General features: G+C 33.6%; 1 protein-coding gene across 6 annotated transcripts in view; it reads left to right on the top strand.

Annotated features, from left to right (window-relative positions):
• Positions 1-12,633, top strand: part of LOC128675763 (protein sidekick-1-like) — a 196,381-nt gene extending 183,748 nt beyond the window's left edge. For 4 of the 6 annotated variants that reach the window (XM_053755420.1, XM_053755417.1, XM_053755418.1 and 1 more), the window contains 4 exons: positions 5,895-5,939; positions 7,094-7,211; positions 8,304-8,491; positions 9,141-12,633. In XM_053755420.1, coding sequence (XP_053611395.1) covers positions 5,895-5,939; positions 7,094-7,211; positions 8,304-8,491; positions 9,141-9,250 — 461 coding nt within the window. In that variant the 3' untranslated portion in view covers positions 9,251-12,633. The remainder of the gene's footprint in view (positions 1-5,894; positions 5,940-7,093; positions 7,212-8,303; positions 8,492-9,140) is intronic. The other 2 variants (XM_053755422.1, XM_053755421.1) reach the window with 1 other exon arrangement.
• Positions 12,634-22,913: the final 10,280 nt, after the last annotated feature.

Here is a 22,913-nt window from a genome sequence, read left to right as displayed (position 1 = left end):
GAGCCTGTCTCAAGTGACTGTAACACTCGTACTTATATTAAAATTTGACATTGAAATAATTATAATCCTATTATATAAAGAGTACTTAGCGAAATTATCTTCTCGTTTCAATTAATAATTCGCAGAAAAATTTCCATTTCACAAACAAAAATCGTATCATTTAAAAATAATTCATAAAATTAAAAAAAAAATTATCATCAACAATTGTATACAAATTAAAATTCTATTTGACTTACAAAAAAAATCACGTACGATTTTATGTGAAAATATAGTTAATACATAAATTTAAAATAGAATACTGAATATTTGATTGTTAGAGAAAATATTGATATTGATGCCTTAAAATAAACTCAAAAGCCAGCTCTTATTTACACAAACAATTCCTCTCAACCTATGGGTTGACTGAAAGAGATCTCATGGGGTAAGTCCACCGTTGCATATGTAACATACAACTTGGGGCAAAAAATATACATTTGTATATATAATTTTTGAGTTCGTAAGGCAACAAAATCGGTTAAGTCGTTTTTGAAATATTCACAATTTTGTATAAACTCATCAAAAATGTATTGTGTTCGCGAGGTTTAAGTTCGCGGCGAACAACTAGTTATTAATAAATTAAATATGTATTGTTTGTACTGGATGATACTTTAATATTAATTTAAAGTTTTTAATTCTGATCTTCAGAATCACATCTGAGTTACATGGGTACTTAACTGGTACTTCTGTAAAATTCGAGTGAATACGTGCCAAAAAAATTTTATAAGGATTTTTCCACGTCACAGCCCTGATTTTATTCAATATGTTTGCGACTTGATCCGCGAACCAACCTGATAAGTGCGTTCACCTGCCTGTAAAATATTACAAAGTGACACTTTACACTTTGACACAATAAACAGGACGTACTATGCAAACTCGATTTGAAAAAAAATAAAGATAAAAAATTAAAATCGAAATTGTATTCAGAAATTAAACGATTGGCGTTTATTCACATCAAATATGAATAAAAATTCACAAAAAAAATATAACTGTGTCCGTAACTTCGTTTTAGTGGTAGTAGACTTAAATATAATTTGTTTTTACATTAAAGTTTCATTTTTTTATCAATTTAATAAAGCAGAAATGTTATATTTTGGCCGCTAAAAGGCAATCATAGCGTACCCCCTAGGAGGATTGACGTCAGGCTCCAGCCGGTTGAATTCAAGGCTTGGCATCACAATCTGATACAACCGGAAATACGCGAGGACAAAAGAGACAAACATAATACAAAACAAAACCTTGCACTACGCAATTTTTTTTTATCATTAGTAGTAAAATTTTATTGAGAAATTTGCAATGATCTAGTCAAATTTTTATCATCTTTGGTAAAATATTTTTTTTTATTTCTGTATTATTTCTAGTCTCTATTATGTTGCTATCCAAAAATTATAATATAAAATTATATATAAAATTATAGTATAATAGTAAATTTATAAACATGACAAAGACCGTGGTAGCGGTCTAGATGACTGAGAGTGATGCTTTCCACTTTGTATCTCAGCATTAGCCTCTTCTAATATGACGAGGGACGAATGCGGCATTACCTTACACTCAGTTTACACGTGGGTGGAAAACAAAAAGGGCGTAAAAGGAACGAGCAGATGTATACCATTATATTGATACAAGCACAAATTTAATTGCTTGGTTACTCAATTTTTTAGACGTTGGACTTTCAGTATCATAGCCGTGAATGCAACCGTTAACACATTCATGCTTACGAGTATTTCTATATTATTCCATAAAACAGCCTGCAACATTTCAAAAAAGCTAATTTAAATTTAAAAAAAAACGCTGCTACTTGCTGTATTCAACTTCATGGGACGCTTAATAAAGAATTAAAAATTCAAATAAAAAATACAGTACGACGTAGTATTTATATAAGACTCTATTGTTTAAAAAAAATAAAAAAATAAAATACATTTATATACATTTTAATTGGAACACTAAACCAATCTCTGTGTGGATTCACAAACGTAGCATTGCATGTTATTTGTTGTAACTTATGTTTTTATTGAAAGTGTCTATTCTATTGCATTGGATGTAAACCTGTATTAATTGAATAAGATTTGGTAAATAAAAAAATAAATCCAGCTACAAAATATGTAAAGAGATTGCTTCCACCTCTATATTATAATTATTTTGTTACGTGGGGGAATAAAGTAATTTACGCGAAGGCTTATTTTCGAAGCGTGAGCGTAACGTCTTGTCTCAGGACTCATATTCTGTTGTTATTTCCACATTTTTTATCCTATTATGCCGTGCAAAGAGGATATTCTACATTATGTAGATCGATCTACCAAAAAATATAACTTGCTTCTTGGTTTATCGGATATTTATTTTTACATCATATGTACAAGTAAATCGAATAAATGAAAAAAAGTTTTTCATTTATTTTATATTTATTATAAGTTAGTTACCTACATAAATAAAAAATGTATTCAAAATGTATTTAAAACTATTTAAAATTCGCAGAAAACAAAAATGAAATTTTTAAATAAATTGTTTTAGAAAGTAGAATTAAAGATCGTTGTTATTTAACACACAATATAGATCTGACTTGTCAGATGGGAGGGCTGTTAAATATTTCAGGAAAAACGCGGGAATAGCAGAATTTATAATGCGTTCTGGGATTGTGTGTGCATATTTGATGAGGCGAGAATAGGCAGTGGCCGAGGCGACTGTAATCTTGTGGTTATTAAAACAAATTATCTTTGCTGTTAGCACACATTTTATTCCACACCTTGCTAGTGCGGAATAAAATGTGTGCTACATACAGGTGAACAGGCTGGCGGCTCACCTAGTGGCACGTCTCACGGTCCCACATTGTTACCACAGCATAGATAGAAAAAAATACAAGAATTTTTTAGAACTTTTATTTCTATACGGACTACTTTAAATGTCTATGCATTGCATGTTTTTTATTATCTATTTTCAACGCTATCCAGGAATATAATATTTACCGTGCAATAGACCTATCAGTTTTATTGTATTGTGAGTACACACTATTCAAAGTCCAGCGCTGCACAACGATTTACTAATGTAAAGATGAAAATCATGAAATTGTTTACCTATGTGCAATTTAAGTCCATATTATGTGGATTGTAAATATTAAATTGAACTCACAATATTTTGTATAATTCAAATTCATTGAAATGATTTCAATTGAAAACCAATTTTAAAAAGCGTTTCAAAATAGAAACCTATTTTATATAGTAGATGAATATTTACAATATTCATTACTTTAATTACAGAAGCTTTGGTTTTAGGTTCATACTAAAATCGAGTCACTTTGATCACGAAGTCTTTACGAAACTGATCAATTTGCGATTATAAATGAATCTTGCTATTTGACAAAGAAATTATTTACTGTGCTATTTAGAGGCAAAGATTTGTTGATTGCTAAATGATAGGCTTTAAAAAAGTAGATATTTGAGTTCAGTGCGCTGTAATAAAGATTTATGTTGTTGTGCAGATACTATAAGTAAAACACATTGCTGAATGTCATCCAGTTCTTAAAGGAGTTTAACTATATTTTTATTTTTAAAGTAAAGAAAGAGAACTTTAATATTTCTCTTATTACTTCCTTGGCCATAGAGCGTCGTAGTCGGCGTCCACCTTCCTATTTTTCCTTCACTCATATTTTTCATTCTATGTTAATTGCTAAAACTGGTGTCAGATTTTATTCAATTGGCCTAAAAGCGTCTGACTTGACTTTTTACGACTAGCTATTGCGTTTAGTGGCAAGTAGTCGAGCACGCACTGGCGAACTTAATGATCACAGGCGGACGGTCTTAACCTCTGAACCACCGCCGCTTATCGCTATTAGAGAATGAAACTTATACATTTATATAATATAATTTATTAATATCGATTTTGTTATCAGTATGAGGTTACCTATATTGATATGTCGTATCAAAGCTTTATTGTTTTTATTTTTCTATTTTCAACGCCATCCATGAATATTGTACTTACAATGCAATAAGACCTATCCGCTTTATTGTAATGTAAGTACATACAATTCAAAGTCCAATGCTGCACAACGTCTTACTGTCGCGTACTTTATCCAATATTAAAACTACATTGCTTTCCGAAGTTTATCTCAAAGGGGTACTGTTCAGAACTTCAATTCAGAATTGATGCAAAAGGAATATCATTTTCAATGCAGCAAAAATTTACATAACGTCTTTATTTTGCTAGATTTTACTACAATTTTCCTTTGATGTTTTGATGGGTGTGTGAGTATTGCATTCACATTATAATCATGAGATTTTTTTTTCACAATAGTTCATGAACTATACTGCTATTTAATTCCATATAAATTAAATTCATTATTGGCTATTTTTCGCCAGTGGCTTTACGTTCGTTTATTGTTTTTTTTCCGGTTTCTTCCTCAGCCTATAAGAATAAGAGCATAGGGTCCGATGACAAATCTGTTTCGCAATATATTCGATTCCGACTTCTTCCACGACTGATTGCCCAAGTCAATTAATTAGTCGCCTCTTATGATATCTAGTGGCCGTATTCTATAGCGCTAGCTAACGCTTTATTAAGAACATCTCCGAAAAATGTTTCATTATCTCCTTTAGTAATATTTTTTTTGTAAGTAGATACTTACGAAAAAAATATTACTAAAAATATTACTATTAAAAAAAAATTAGAAGATTCTAATGGTTAGTTTTTCTTCTAATCTATAATAATGGTTTTATACATACCTATTGTTCAGTTATTTCGAACTTAGCATTTTTTTTTATGAGAATCATTACCTCATCTACCTATGCCTTAATCTATGAAATTGGGCACAAAATGAGATATTTCACTGCCATTAATCATACAGTATACTAGTGAAGGATCTCAAATTCAGCCAACCAATTACGGCGCTTGTTATATCTGAAAAATGCCGACAATACCTCACAGCTTCCTGCTACACTATAAATCCAGAAATATTTTTTCACAAAAACATTTCAAACTATGATATAAATATTTTCAGTTCTGATTTTAAAGATCGCACACCGTCAGTTTATTGCTTGTTTATTTTATTGGCACCATACTTCTTCTTAATTCTTCGTAACCACTTCGCACCATTCTTCGTAGTTCATAATTTTATACGCTAATGTTTTGTGTGTGGTGCGCTCGGTTAAGCTGTTGATAATTTTGATGAAATTTAATATGGTTATAATTAAAAGAATGGGTGGAATAATGTTAAACGGGGCCTCAATGTTGAATACCGACAAACATTGTATTGTAGAAGGATTTTTACACATGTATTGTAGATGTACCTAGTCTGAAGAGAAGTAGAAGATAAAAAATACTAAAGTTAAAAAGCTGAGGACTAGAATCCTCTAGTCCTTAGTAGGTAGGTTGAGTGAAAATGTTCTTTTGCCATTTTTTCTTGCCAATTTTTTATAATATCAAAATTAATTGTTATCATTTAAATTTTATACATCGACATTTGTTTACGAGTGACGTTATTAAACTTCTACGTATTTCCTGTCAGACTGTAGTCGCCAATCATATTTTGTCGTGGTCAGAGCCGCAAGTAACAACTAAGCATGCTTAAAAACTGAACATGTGTTTCACTTTTGTAGAGCATTATGAGTTCCGATGGACGTAAAGTATTACTGGCACGTTATTAATAATTTATTATTGTTTAATTTTTTATCTGCTCTATTGACTTATAAATAGGTACTCTTAGCCAGTACACGATTTTTTTAAATCAGTCGATACCTAAAACATTTTACGTCGAACGTTGTTCTCTTCCAAACCGTAGCATCCACCGTCCATATTCTTTTCAAGTTGACCGGTCTAATAGGTTTCCCAAAATTCCCACAAATCCCTAAGCATTGTCTTCTGAATTCCAGATGAGTCCTCCCAACCCGCGACCCCGGCCCCGCCCCGTTCCTCAGGTATCAATTTTGATTCCTTTCTCATTATTTCCATCAATAACTAGAATTTTATTGATATATTTTCTTTATTAAATTTTAGTTGATTCGATATGATTTCATATTTTTTTATTATATTTTATTTTATCTATATTAGTACATAATATGTCCTATAGACATGGCAATTTCAAAGTTTTTTCGATCTCATTATTTCTATCATTAGGATCAACAGCTAGTGGCATGTCTGTTTTCAATTTAGCTGCATGATCTAGAATCAATAATTTTATAGATTACATTGCTGTAATCAAAAAAATGAAGGTTGAAATCTACAACAACATAATTATTAGAAACAGCTACGAAGAGATTTATCAAGGACCGGCTATGAGCGTTACAAAGATTGGTTGATGTCCAGAGTATAAACGTTTTTGCCCAGGCGAAAACCATTTCTGGCTGTGCCCGACACATCGCGATAGTCGATTAAAAAAATAGATGATATTTTTTCATACGCTGGGTGTATGCCTATTGGTCCACTTTTATTATACAAGTATGTACCTACTTCTATTGAAACGAATACAGAGATAAAGATTTTTACTCTATTTATTCAGAGCACCATTAATGTTATATGAAAATGATTCGATCATACGAATTGGATTATATTTAAATAACATTCTTTAAAGAGATCATTTTAGAAAATAAATACATTTTTACGATATGTTTTCTTCACACAATGTGAAGTGGCATCAATATTATCTAAAGAGGTACTCACTTATTATAATACAATATTATCTTGTAGAATGCTGATGAGTTGCTGTGAAATAAAAAGTACCCTCAGATTTATTTCAATATTATAATGATGTGCTATCTATATATCTATAACAATCATTTTTTAAATTCAGCAATCTAATTGTAGCGTACATCACTAACACCCAATATTGCGTCTTCGGCCATAACTCGTTCATCCTATAAAACTAGAAATCTCGCATACAACAAATCACTGACAAAAACAAAGCAAGAATCAGCACTTGAATTTCCATAAACATCAATTGTATTCCTTCACGCTTTAAATCCTACTAGTCCATTGGATTAGAATTCAGCGTTCGATCCGGCTGCATCAGGCGATTTTGGATTTTCAGCTGAAAGTTTCTGTGTATCTTTAGGATTAATTTTGCTTGTTGCAGCGGCGGCGGCAAGCATCTGGGGCTCGCAAGACGTGTATGTGAAGAAAGGCAGCACGATATCGCTGACGTGTTCAGTGAATGTCCATTCCTCGCCTCCTTCCAGCGCCTCCGTTTTATGGTGAGAATATCCTTGATTTAACTATTTTTATTTATTGCAACTATTCGTCCTTTTAAAATAAGAAAACCAGTATTTTCATTACTCGAGAATTGGCATACGTGGCACAGCCATACGTTTGTTCCCTACGTAGTTTGCTACGTAGGAAACAAACGTATGGCTGTGCCAGGTAGTCCCGGAAGTAAAAGCAAAGCCGAATAGTGCTGGCTTGATGTCGTCAAGGTAAGGAGGATGCGTGCTAATGGTCTGTCAACTAAGGTTGAAGAAAACCTTGCGAAGTGAAGAATGAATAGTAGGAATGCGGACCCTGGGCTCCAATACTATGGAAACCTAACCGAAACCGATTAAGAGAGACTCTGGAACTTGAAAGGAACCGCAATCCAGAAATATTATAATATTAAGATTCCCACATGTATAATCATGATAAGCTACGCTAAGTCAAAGTCAAAACATTTATTTACAAATTATACCTTTGTCTCTCACTTTACACATTTGTTATTTCAAAAATGCTAAGGGAATGTCGACAAAAATATGTTTCACAATATATATCGGTCGCTGGCCGATCACAAAATTGAAAGCTCTACTTAAATAAATTCCAACAAAAGGCCTTGAAAACCAGAGCCCTGAGGAATTTAATCTCGGATCTTAGATTGTCAATCTGCTTCAGTTAACGATTTTCTTATTTACAAGTAAATGTACACCCAACATGATGTTATTGCTTTATTTTTAGGTATTTTTGTATATCTGTGCAATAGCAATTCTGTGTAAATAATTTGAATTTTTAAATGGATTTTTCGAAACGGCTCTAATGATTTTGACGAATTTTTGTATTTAGTTGATCATTTACAATAAAGTTAATAAAATAAAAGTTGTTTATCATAGCTATTACAATATGAACAAAGCTGCGTGGCCTAGTTTGAGCATTTTATAATATAATATCCATACATAAAAGAAACATGATAATACCTATATATATTTCGTCGTATGGCGTTACATTGAGCCGCTAATTACCTTGTACATTGTTTAAACAAGAACCTCTATAGTAATTATTCCATTTTGACAAAGAGAAGTTCCAATAAAACCCCTCATCTTCAGGTACCACGGCAACTCAGTAGTGGACTTCGACTCGCCGCGAGGGGGCATCAGCCTCGAGACAGAGAAGACGGAAGGGGGCACCACCAGCAAACTACTGGTCACCAAAGCAGCTTTGACAGACTCCGGGAACTATACTTGTGTGCCCAACAATGCACACCCTGCCTCTGTATCCGTGCATGTGCTCAATGGTAGGAAGTCCTTTACAGCTGAGAAGTTTCTGGTTATAGAATTTCAGACCTTGACGGGTTGGTAAACCTGGCTTCAGAAGTATCATTATATATTTCTTGTTTTTTTTTCATAAATAAATATAGACAGATCATACAGATTGAGTTATCCTCAAAGTAAGTTCGAGAATTATACAAGAAACATCCAAGACTCAGGTTAACACAAAGTCTAAATATGAACATGATTTTTTATGACGCGTAGGTATAATGCAACATCTCTCTGACGACAAAAACTGGCAAAAATTACATTTTGACTTCTTATGCTCGTCAAGTTTGACTATAAGATTGGATGGAAATTGCCTAAAATTAAATTTTAAGCTCTTGATAGTATTCGTTTATGAATTTCTTTTTTGCTTGACAGCGTAAAACAAAATTCGAATGCTCTAGACAAAAATAGTAAAATCGTCTTATAAGTGGCCAGTAATTTGATTGGCCAAGATAAACAGTCGCTTACTTACATCAACCAATATTAGAATGCCTATTACAATAAATAATATTGTCAATTTCCTCGCAACCGAAGTGAAAAGCAAAGTATAATACACCTTGACAGTAGGTAGTAAAAGCGACATTACACCTCGACCTGATTAATAAATTCTACAATTGTTTTCCACAGGTGAGCACCCGGCGGCGATGCAGACCAGCAACCGAGCTTCGTCCTACCTCACGTCCCAGATCAGCTGCGCTCTCCTCACCTACCTTCTCTCGTCTGCAGTCTGCAGATGATGGGCTTGAGTCTTCAAGGAGGTCGGAGCTGGCGATAGGAGCTTTATGTGAATTGTGAATGTGCTTTATTTAAATGAATTGTTTACGTTAATACTTCTTCACGTCCCATCTGAATAATAATTAGAATCATTTACTTATTCCTTTTTTACGTCAACTTTACACCACGTCCAAGTCACATCACATCGACAGTAGGTATGTGATCAATACTATCTTTTGTCATCTGCAGACGGGCAAGTATTATCTATTTTAAATCTTATTTATGCCTTCAGAAAACTGCTCGCGGTTGTCAAAATTACTACAAATTAAATTATAATTATAATACTTAGTTAAAATAGTAAAGGTCCCAGATTTCCACAAAATTTAAAGGTAGATTTTACGCTGACTATAGCCTGGGCCGTTGCCGCGGCGTCACGGCCCCGAATGCAACTGGGATCATGCGAAAATGAGAGAAAGAGAGCGAATAAAAGTAAGGACAAAAGATGCCATAATTCGATTTTCACGAGTCCTTTAAAGAAAAAATTACAATTCCACACATATATTTCACTTTTTGCTAAAAATATTGTGGTACCCTGTGAAAAACGACTGTTTTAGACATAAATTCATTTCATTCAATATTTGCATAGAGCTATGAATTTAGATCTATCCAAACAAATTCGGTTGTGAACAATGGAAAAAGGATTTTGTTGAACCACAAAACATTTATTTTTCAATTTGTGAAAAACTGAATAAAAAGGCTCCTATTGCTCCTCCTATTGCAGTAAAAACCTAAATTATAAGTAATTTAACTCGTTAGAACAATTGTTATAAAATGATCAGAAGGAAACGAAATGAGTGATCTAAGTAGAATAAGATTAATTTACTCTAAGTGTATACTATTGTAATGTACGGCTTTATTTGTGTATGTTTAATTCATAATTTTGCATATTCGTCCTATGCACGGTGGAACAATTTTTAACGTTTATAAAGTTTGCAAAACTTAACCAATACATCATTCTGATCTTACTTCATTAACGATTCAATAAAAATTGCAATTTAGTTTTATGTTTCAAATTGAAAAATAATTATGAACGAAAGCAAATTGTGAGGTGAAAAATATTATATTGTGTAAAATTTGAACGCGGAGGTTGTTTAATGTTTTATTTTTCATTTTATATGGCCGTCACAAACGCAAATGTGACAAGTGATAATAAATTGTTATTTCCAGATAAATTTTATTTTATCGTACATTTCCTGCCTTTTTAAGAGCATTTGTGTTATTATTTATTTATTTCTATAGATGATTGATTTTATCCTGATTGTGATATTGTTTTAATACATTAATTGCTCACATTTAGTTTGTAATCCTTGAAACGGAATGTACATTGACAACTTTGTAAATAATAAATCTAAAACTATACGTAATTGTAGAATAAAGTTTATATCAGACAATGTAAATATTTCGTATTGTTGTATATATCGAGTTTATAAGATTGAATCTCGTAGGGAACCACTCGGGTGGTGGAAAACTCTGTTTTTGTTCCTAGAACAATTTAATTAAATTCAGGTTGGACCTCTTTCCTAGAAAATTCAATAAACCTGTGGCGAGCTACAGGAATTCTATTTTATGTGATGTCACCTGAGGCGGGCAAAAACCCGTTTAACAACGCTGCGTCCGTTAGATGTTATTTTTTAAGCTTCAAAAAAAATATAATTAAATCGAATGTGAAGAAACAAACATTATGTACCTGCAGAAATACTTACTTATCGATATACTTTCCATCATATGTCGTGAAAATAAACAATTATTGTTAAAACTTATAACACTAAAGACAAGTCAAACAAACCATCTTCCCACAATAACGTCTCGAAACTTCCATCGAGTACGTTGTCACTAAACCTAACATAGTTTCCAGAATAAGATTACGAACAAAATTCCACAGGATAAACTCCAGCAGATCCGCGGAACGCCGCGTCGAGATCTGTTTGCCTTATACTGTGTCAAATAAGTTCCGCAGGTAAATTTTCCCACAACTTAAACTAGGAACTTCCTCTACGCTTGTAGGCGACGCGCCGCGGTGAACTGCTCCCGATGAATTCATATAGATATACTTAATAAGTGCATCGGTATTGAAGATTTTTATTCTTTGATGATAGTGGATATAGTCATAAGAAACTTTGCAATATTTTATCAAATCGCAGATCATTTGGCATGTACAATATGTGTATTTTTCCAGCAGAAAACATAAGGACACTAAATAAAATGATAGTCTCCATACGCTATCGTTTCATTCAGTAGTTGTTGCTGATGTTTCAATAATAATACCCATCATTTTCGTTGTCACATTTTTTGAAGAGTTCAGTGAAGTTTTGATTAACACAATATAATTTATGAAATAATAAATTAAAAGTAGGTATAGAAAGCTCTAAATATTTCGCTGTATTATATATTTACTTGTTAACACTTCATCTTTATATACTTTAATTTATTAAGAGGTCCAATTTTATTACTTAGAAATAATGACAAATAAATTTATAAAAGAAAAAAATTATCGACTGTTTCTTACTGTTACGAAATTCGCGTTTAATTTGACAGCTTGTTTTCCGTTCGCTTTGAAAACTGCAACTTTAGTGAGACGTGTGCCGGGTGGGTGATTCTGCAATGAGTTGCACGTACTCTTGGAGATAAGTTGTTTGAATTTGGAATTAGTTCTGTTTAAATCTGTTTGAACGCAAGGCGCTTATACGTGTTTAAACGTATGTCGTAGCTTAGTGGTAATTATAATGTGTATGCATTATATGCGTATAAGCGTCATCAACAGTAAATATACCATTATTAGGCAAGTTCAAAGTTAAATACAATATCCGACTGATAAAAATAAGCTCGTAGTGGACAAGTTACTTAATTACGAGATGTTTTGAAACGAACTTCAATCTGCGAATGAGTAAAGATGATCGGATATTAGTATGAGACTTCATGAAAAATCTTAAAATCATCCGTCATAATCAAATCGAGCGATGAAATTATCGTACTTTAGCCCAAAATAAACAAAACCATATGATTTTTCTGGTTGATACAACCACTATTTCATCCATCAAAAATTAGTAAGTCCTCTGAGAGAATTTCAAAGTGAGCGTAGACCTTGCTTGGCCTGAAACTGTTTTTCCCATCTTGTATACTTGTAAAGTAGCTACACAGTATTATAGTTCGGTAGATGAATTATCTAGCTATGTTCCTTATAATAAGTAGATGATGTTATAAGTGTAATTTGAATGATTATTTGTACAAGCGTTTTTAAATAGCGGGTGAACGTCGCCCCTTAAAATTATTGGCGGTCTTTTCGTTTTGTACTTTGTAAATATATTGTAATGATGTGAGAGGGGATATTAATAAACATTATAAAAAAGTAAAATTGTTTTATTTTATGTGAATGCACCTGCCAACCTGGTGGTCGGATGACCTGGCCAAAGTCGCGGGGAACCCTGGAACCGGTCATATCAGAAATGCTAAGGTCTATAATAGTGAACTCTCCGATATCATCATCAGTCACCAATGATGATGCAGTGAATGCTCAATAATAACGCCCATGTTTATACACTTATGTAACAAATAATCTCGTAAAATAAGTGGATTTCTGAAAAGAGACTTAAACAAAAACACACTGAGTCACGCAAAAATAAAGTTTCAGAAAAAAACATTAATCAACACGTTTGTTAGAATAGGTCGATTTTAAACACATACAAATAATTTTATTACAACACTGTAGTCAAAAAGTATCGACAATATCTTCTTGTACTTCGATGTTTTAAACTCGTTGTGCTATCGGTACTATCGATTTTTTCTAAATTTAAAAAGGCAACAATATTGACAATGACAGCCAACTTTTTCAATGTATATTTGTTCCAATAAATAAAATCGGAAACCCTGCATATAAATACAACAAGTTAAAAACACCCCAAGCTCACAAAATATGTTTTGTCATTAACGCACTTTATAATATTTGATATTGACAGAAAGAAACAAAATATATTTTAGCTATACGTCCAAAAAAAAAGTTTATATAAATATGTAGCAGAGTCGCCATGATTATGTTATTTTTAAATTATTAAAATATTCACGTTTGACTTACCAATAAAACGTTTCTTAAGCATACTTCCTTCTTCCAAGTTTATTAAATTAATTGCATGGCCTTAGCTATCCTCTTTAAAAAAAATACTTACCCATAGCTTCATGACCTATATATTCTGTTGCGCCATCTACACGTGACTATGACGTGTATAATAGAGAGAATAACGATCAATTCAAATTTCGAACTTAGTAGCTAAATAACCGCAAACGCTGTCGTGCGTGTGTCGTTTGCTCAATTTTGCCGAAATCGCTATCCGTGCGAGGTTTTTGAGATTGAAAACCCCATTTTTTGATTTCCTTTACAATATATGCATAAGTTCATAAGTTTAATTCCGTCTGTGTCAAAAAGTGCCCGTGACGCGTTGTGAACTGGACTTAGTGGACGTAATGTGTGTGGACTCTGAACCGTGCTACGAGATGCTGTTGCTGTGATCCTGGGAGAGCTGTTTCTAGAAAGGTAAGTACATGCAGTCCTATATTCCTCTCCTACGGTCATGATCACGTTCTGAGTTCTGACATTCGAAATTTCGAGTTCGCTTAAATCTTCATTTTCTTATTATATTAATATTCATAATATATTATTGTACTTATTTTTCACCTAATACACTTTAACTCATAGTTTATGCTAATTAACATATATACATTCAACACTTTGTCTTTCGTCATAAAAATAAATTACGCATAATTTTATTCTGTTCGATTTTTTTTTAAATACGCGCGGGTTATTCCTCCTGCGCGCCGCGCCGTCGCGTCTCGTGACGTGAGACCGGGCCATGCTCGCTCGCATTCCAATTTTAAATTCTTTGACTATAGATATCTTTAGTAGGTACCTGTGGTATCTGTAGTAGTGTGTACTTATCTACATAATTTTATCATGACGAAAAAAGACGCGAAAAGTATATCAGTCGAAACGAATGACACGAACGGTGTGACCGTACAGCAGTAAGTAATTCAGAATCAAGTTCGTTCAAGCAAAACATTTATTGATTGCAGTGGTAAAGTGCTTGCCTCTGAACCGAAAGGTCCCGTGTTCGATCCCCGGTCGGGTCATGATGGAAAATTATCTTTTTTCTGATTGGCTCGGGTCTTGGATCTATTAAGTCATATACTTAATAGATATTTGTTATTAAATATAGTATCGTTGAGTTAGTATGCCACAACACAAGTCTCGAACTTATTTTGGGGCTAGCTCAATCTGTATGATTTATCCATATATACACAATACATTTTTAATTATGCCAGGTAGGTTCAGTGCAGCGGTTCATACAAAATCGATTTTCATTGATAAATTCTGGCAATTCATTTTATTTATTTTCATACTGCACGCGAGAGCCAGAGAACTATGAATTGAAATAATTTAAGTTTCAAATTACGTCCATAAATTCATTGATATTTTGGAATAAACGCAAACCTCAATAACTTTAGTGATAAACGATAATATTAAATTTTGATTACTCACATGTATCTAAGGTCTTTAATATTAAGCCTTCCATTTTTTGGCATAATTAAACATTTATGGTGTTTACATATATATAACTCATAAAATTATATATTAGCGAGCCCACTTTTTTCTTCTGTGATGCTGTCAACAAATAAATTAAAAAGACAATTGAATGACAAGCACGTTTGGAACCCAGCGCATTTGGAATACCAACTTTTTTATTTTTGTATATCTTCAACAGTTTAAGCCCCTATTAAATTTGTATTAAATATAATAGAACGTCTTGCGAATGTAACTCGTTTGATGTGTTTCATTCAATTCCTCATATTATGTTTCCTTTAATCCCGCGAATATATATTTTGGTGAAATTTTGTATGAAGAAAATCTAAGCCGTTTTTAATGGCGACATTAAGAGTTTATAACAAAAATGTTTGCACAAAGGAATCTTTCATAGATTTAATATGTTACTTTTGGATATTTTATCAACTTGGATTTTTGTTTGTTTACAAAATAAAATTTATAAATGCATTCACATAATGAAACATGAAATTCACCAATTTTATTAGTAACATTTTATTTTTATCTTATTAAAGTATTATTAAAACGCTTTTGACTCCAACATTTGTGACGTCACTTGTGCCCACTGTCATACAAGCCCTATATATTTTTTTTGACACATGGAAAAAGTATCCAATTTGACTGATAGCGACTACCTATTCTGATATTAAAATTAATGTCGGCAATTGAATTAACAAAAATAAACTTGAATGTTTGTACAAACGGAAAAAGTGTCTGGCTGGATGGACACATGTTAATGTGAAAGCAAAAAGTTCAACCACATCAAACATGCCTTTTCCGAGTCATCGAGTTAAATACACACACAAAAATACATTTGCACAAAACCCGATGGAATTTTAAAAACTTTTGTGTTTTGGTACCTCATTTGTCTTTAAAATATTTATTTACTCAACGCTCCAGTAAAATTCACCGCGATTGGAGCAACGTTTGATATAACATTTGAAATGAGTCAGTTTAATATTAGAACAACTATGTAGATAGAAAAACTTTGCCTCAAATAAAAATAAATTAAATAAAAGTTTTATTTCAAGACCAAATCTCATAAATTGTTAATAACTATTAACTATTCTTTTATCCTAAGTGTTAGTAAACATAAATTAAAAATTAAAATACAAAATGTCCCTTAGGGGCATGTACCCCGTGGCAGTGTGACAAGTATGGACGAACCTGGCCGCTATCGCCAAAGCCCAGGACCCGTTTTTTTCATTCGACTCTGATTTTATAACCGGCTGCCTTACCACGTACTACTATCACCACGTACCATATTTACAGGAACATATGGAATAGTTACATAAGGTAATATAATGCGAAATACATAGCTACCCTCTCATCTGAGCCTATTCATGTTCCTTCCTGAGCCGTTATACTTTTCTTTTCTATTTCGCATATTCTTAGCAGAATTAGACATTTTAGTAGTCAGAACATTGACACGTATTCTGTTTGACGACCACAAGCCATTATTTTTTGGATATTGAAGTCGACATAAATACTTATGCCTGACCATAGTGGTCATTATTATTAAACTCTGATAGCTAACTAAAGTTTGTCACACAATTAATATTATTGTGAAAGTGTTTGTCCTTTTTATTATATATTTATTTATTTATTATTATTATTTATTTTCCAACCACATCGAATGGTCTACTTTGCCGTTTAAATACTTTTTCAAACTGTATTTCCCAATCCGTTTACTTCTGTTTCGTAACGATCGATCTAGGTTCCTCATCAGTCTACTTACTTGTCTCAATCGTCTCCTACTTAGACCTCTTGTCCAAATAGTCTACTTATCTTATTAGACAATTTTCAGGTCATATCATGTTTTGAGCATTGGATCGACGTGATTTTGTTTGGTGTGTAGTTGGAGAAAGATTTGCCGCAGGCGGAGCTGCGTGCACCAGTTTTCATGTAACCAGCAGTTGCTTAATAATCCTTAAAATACAATAGAAAGACAATAGACATGTATTTCAAACAAACGAGCAACTACATCGACTACAGCGAATCACAAGGCCGCCATTACTGAGGGATTTTCTCAGTGACGTAGCTACCTAGGGACAAGACTATTCCAGGCCCCGGGGCACTCAATTTAGGGGACCTATGGACTTTCACCGGTGACCTTTATCACATCATTTCGTATAATAAAACTATAATGAAAATATCTGAAGCCCCACTACAACTAAACTCTGTCTCATTTGAGCGTTCTTTCGACTTCTTCTGCTATTACATAACTGCGTCTAAGGTCCTAGGTTCCATTTTGCACGGCTTTCGACATTATTTGTTACACCTGAAAATGTTCGCTTTTCATGTGTTAAAATCGAACATATTCAGGCGGCCGCCGCCCTCTAGTTTTTTGCCCTAGGGCTTTGGGTTACTTAGCTACACCACTGGATTTCCTTCCAGCATTGACTGCACAGGAGAACAAGCTTGAATAGCTCAGATAAGCTGGCCTTTGTACAGCTCCAAAATACTTATCGAACCAGCTCCAAGATTTGCTAGGGAATTCAGCTTTGAAGCTAAGACGAACTATGTTCAAGTTATATTGTGAAACTAGCTTCACCACTAGGCTGTACTTGTGGGAATTCCAGGTGAAAAGTAGCCTATATACTTGTGCAAATATATATCTTATTAACCTAATCAATAAATAAATAAATTGTAAACAAAATTTCATCAAAATTCGTGCAGTATTATACTTAAGTAGACTTTATGGTATCTAACATAAAAACATAGACTTTGTCCAAGAACGACATTTTTAGGTTTCTCTGTTAAAATATTATGTCTATTGTCTGTCGCTCCATCAGAAAGCTCAATCCCTTCAATTTTAATAGCTAAATTTCATTTTAATTAATTAGTAGTATACTGCTGTTCCTTATTTGCTCCTCTCGTCTTTTTATTCAAACTTTCTGTTCTAGTTTAGATTACATATTTATATTGTGATATATTATATATTTTAATCAAAATATCAAAATGACTAGAATATACAAAAGAAAGAGACAAGTGGAGCAAACAGGGGCAGCCTTTGCCCAGCAGTTAGACACAACATCCACCGGCTAGATAAAATGTAGAATTCAGACAAACGCGTAGCTAAAAAATGTGTGTTATAATTGTAGGATGTAAGGTCATTAGGTCGCTTCACTTAGGTAGGTCACGAAAGGGATAGAGGAAATGTGTTCACGCATTAGATAGGGCACTCTGAATAGAGGCTATTGTAAAGAAGTATCGTAGATTTTACCCACCCTTGTAACACAATAGGCAGAAACTACACTAGCGCACTCTGGCGAATTATAAATGTGTTAGGTTGTGAGGATGGATGTTTTACTCTTTACGCAAGAACAATCAGATTCATTCTGTGCACTTTTTTTGTACTGAGCAAGCAAGGGATGAATGGTTACTTGATACGACACAACGCCTTATTTAAAACTATTTTCGAAGGAAAGCCGAAAGGAAGAACAGGTCCAGGGAAACCAAGGAAGAGTTATGCGAGCAACCGCAAGAGAAGGCAGGCGTTGTGTCGTATCGACACGTTAAAAGCAAAGCCGAGGATAGAGAGCCGTGGCGTATTCTCCACCGACAAGAGCTTAGCTGCTCTTAAATAAGAAGAAGAAGACTGAGCAAGCAAACAGACATGCGGCCCACATAATGGACAGTGGTTACCGCAGCCTATGAACTCCTGTAACACCAGGGGTGCCACACGCGCGTTCCCGGCCCTGAATAAATCTTCGGAACTCAGTAGCTTTTCTGCTTCTTCACTTCCACTTCACTTTACCTAATTGTCAGACCATTATGCATATGTGTATATATTCTGTAATGTAAAAGGAAAACTTAGAGTCATTCTCCTTTTGGAGCGGGACCACACGTCTCAGGAGGCACACACTAAAAAGCAATTAAATTATCAATAAGAAAAAGCTGTTAAGCGGTCGTGCCTAGCATCACCCTCGGAAGATTTGGTGAGAGCCAATGAGATTTGGGCATGATGTGGCATTTTCCAAAATTGTTTCGTTACTCCTAAACTGCTTTCTGATTGCTGCCTTTTATCTGTTTGAGGGAGAAATGAATCTCAAAGTAAATAGGCTAGAGAAAATTCCCACCTGATAACATTACAGATAAACATATGGATTTTCATAAATGAATTTATATAAAATTCTCTCGGAATGTATATTACGATGCTGGCAATTAATTAACAAAGAATACATGATAACGAGAAATGAGACGGAAATTAGCGGGACACGGTAAATAGAACGAGAGACAAATATATTCAAAAATATATTTTTTATGAGCTAAGAATTTATATGAAACTAATCCTGCAGAATTACAGAACAAAACAAATTTAGTGTACTTAATACTTTTTTGGGTGGGAAATTCACTCAGGTGAAACCGCGGGCAAAAACTAACAATATAAACAAGTGATAATCAATAAAACTAAATTGGAAGCAAAATTTCATCCAATTACAATATTATTCACTTAACTTCCAAAACAAACCTCCGCTGCACCATGGGTAATCACAGCCATATCAATAAAGTCCCTAACTCAAACACATAAAGCATAATATGGCGTATCAAGCGTCATAACGCGGCAATCATAATTCCTTTATCGGCACTTGAGGCCGTAAAACAATGATATTAAATATTTATGTATCCTTCAGACATTTTATTTTGTCTGAGAGTTCCCGCAAAATAATATTAATATGAGCTTTTTATCCGCACGGGGTTTTCGGTTATTTAAATCCCTAAGGATTTTATTTTGCTTCTGAGAACTATTTACACATACGTATTGTGTAAATAAAGTTGCTTATAAAAGGGACTCTTTTTTTAAGGCAAGCTTTTATTTAATTTATATGTATGAACCTATCGAGCGCAGCATATTAGGTGTTAAATTAACTGATCGAGTTCGAAACAGATATAGGAGAAGCGGCTAGGCTACAGTGGAACTGGGCGGGTCACGTTTGCCGTACGCAGCCTGAAAGATGGGCCCACACTCTTACAGCCTGGATTCCAACTGACGGGTATGGAGGCCTAGGGCTAGATGGTCGGATAAGCTTAGGGCATTCGACAGACATTGGATGGAGGATTATATATATATATAATCAAAGTAAGGGTTTTGTAGTCGTTGATATAGCGCTTACCAAAGCAAATTGAACGGGTTACAGCACCGAACGGCTTTCGAAAGCAAACCCATTCCAATAACCCCTTCAAAACCCGTGAGAGGTATAGCGGTCCGGTCCCTGCTTTCTGGACAAAATATCTCCTATTATCCACAGTCCTATTTGACTTACAAACAATATAAAAATTTACTTACAAATTTCGCTTTTAGAAATTTTGTGGGACTTTTTAAAATTTTTCGTTACAATGACTGACCGATTTCGGTCATGGCGACAACTCCAACAGGTTAATACTCGCGTGAATAATTTAAACGTAAAGTTTTGGAACTTTTATTAGTGAACAAAACCAGTGGTAATTACTTCAGAACTGAGCAAACTTAATTAGCGAACAGTCGAAGATCGCGTGATAACATACAAATCTAAAATAGAAAATTCAATGTTATTCCAAGCTCAGCCAGGTCAGCATTCCCATAGATAAAAAAAACTTTTTTTTTTCGTGAAAAGCGACCTATATCTTGTCCATTCCAAGAACTATTACAAAAGTTGTATAACCTCTCTTAAGCGCCGTTCATTGCGCAATCAATCGCTTTTCCAATATTTACTTACAGTTACTTAATTAAAATTCCCACTTCCCACATACAACACCAAATATAATTTATGTCAATACCGCTCTCAATCCAGGATCCCGGAGGAATCACACATAACTCGCTTAGAATCGGGTAATTAGGAACGGGCGGTTTGGCGCCAAAATGTCACGTAGGTAAGTTATTTGGATATCGATTTTATCGGAAATGCTGCTTTATAAGTAGGTTAAACTTTGTAGAACGTCGTGAAAGGCAATCTATAAAAAAAAGTTATAATTTATTGGTTCGCAAAAAATACTGGCCGCACATAAAAATAAATGACCTTCGCACAGGCCAATTAAACAAAAGCATGTACAAATTAAAAAGAATGATTAAGAAAATGGCTAATTGTGGCCTCGAAACAAATGCAACTCATTCGCGTGTACTATTAGTGCAGCCGAAAACAAAAGAATGGCTAAATTACGAAATAATATTGTCACGCGACAGTTAATATTGCATAAAAGCTGCGTCATAGTTTGAAATGTGAGTCAGAAATTGGAATTGGCAGTATAATAAGGTTGTATAAAATGAGTATATAATAATAATGAGGTTAGCTTACAAAATAATACACAATAAATTATTATGTTCCTCAGGAACCACACTATATATTTGTGAAAACTGATCAAAAATCCGCTTTTGAGTTTATCGCATTCATACAGACAGACAGGCGCAACAGGGGGACTTCTTTTTTATAATATGTAAGGATAATACAATGTGATTTTATACGAAAACTTATTCAGTTTCGTGATTTCAACCCATTAGTGATATCAATTTTAATTACGAGCTAAAAGTTCGCCGAAAGAGGCAAATTCGACGTACATTGCTGGTTTTCGTTGTGGTATTATAAGAAACTCACAAACTACGCATTGCACTGCTCGCATCGGTCCATACTATTTCGCGGAATGGCAAAGCCAAAGTAAAAAGCATTCGTTGCCATGGTGCACAGGTCAATATTTGTTTTTATTCCTTTGAACACTGTCATTGTCAATTTAAAAAATACTTTTAATTCTGCGCTCTGGCGAGATCATATCGTATTAATATTTCTTATCTTTTTAGGTTTAATACAGATTCAATATCACGTCTTTATTCTTTATAGGGTAGACAGAACTTAGATTTGCGAAACCCGAACGCCACGTTTAGCTGGTTTATTGATGGAATTAAGATTAAATGATGACTGAATGATAGCCCATCGCCTATGACAAAAAAATATAGTTTATAGCCCTTTCCCTTGATTGAATTTTACACTCAAAATTCCATCCATTATTATAATATATATCTTTCAGACCAGCGTAGCAGCATAAAAAGGTTTTAAATATTTTTTAATTTTTTGAAATTGTGAAAACTTCTTTAGCGGCGTTGTGCACTTTTTGTGATGGGTAGAAATTGTTAACTCGAGTCAGAACACGTGATCTGATCGAAAATTCGTAAGACAAGACAAAATTCAAGTATTCACTTCGGCCGGAACTCCTAGGTAGTTCCGCATCTGTACCATGTTGGTAAATAAAATTTAAATAAAGAATTAAAATATGGAATCCTAAAGAGCTGACACTACAAACAATGTCTGTAAAGTCTCATTGAACCGGTGCAACATCGAGTTGTTATCAGTTTAATCAGTCAACGCGTCGAAGCCTTTGACGCCTCTTTGTGACTATACTTTTCGCTCCCACTCTATGGGATTTTGAAATGTTATGATGCTACTTTGAAAGGCTGATAAGGTTCAGTTTCTTTTCCACGTACAATATTTATGAAAAGGAATTTAATAAAAATGTTTTCATAAAACGCTTTTGATACTTTAAAACTGTTTTCAAAGTAGGGAGAAGATTTAAGCTCATTTCTTGTTGGATTCAGTGTCTGTCTCTTTTAAATCTTTGATTCAACATAGCTTTAATTTTCTATGAGTATTTTATTTATTATTTTTCATATAAGTATTTATTTAAGCTTTATTGCACAAAATTATTTTGTAAAAATACAATAGGCAGACTTAATGCTATAAGCATTATCAGATTAATAGTCAATCTTTGGGTACTCGTAATATAAAGAATGCTATACAGGTGCAAAATTATATAATATACTTACTATCGTCTTGGCTTTTTCCACGCGTTTCTTCCACCACATATTTCAGGTTTCTTCTGAAACCCACCTCAGACATAATTCTCTCACAATTTCCAAATTGTCATGTGTAGTTTAGTTTAAAAGATAAGCTGTAAAAGTGTGCTGAGAAAAATAGAGATTATTATCATTCATCTTCCATCGAAAAATATATATTCTTACATATTTATGTAAATACATATAATAAATTCACGTTGTCAACAAGTTAAACACA

This window comes from Plodia interpunctella, chromosome 15 (assembly GCF_027563975.2).
Source record: "Plodia interpunctella isolate USDA-ARS_2022_Savannah chromosome 15, ilPloInte3.2, whole genome shotgun sequence".
NCBI classification, from domain to species: Eukaryota; Metazoa; Arthropoda; class Insecta; order Lepidoptera; family Pyralidae; genus Plodia; species Plodia interpunctella.
Note: the sequence above shows the minus strand (reverse complement) of the source record. Positions and strands in the feature narration are given on the sequence as shown.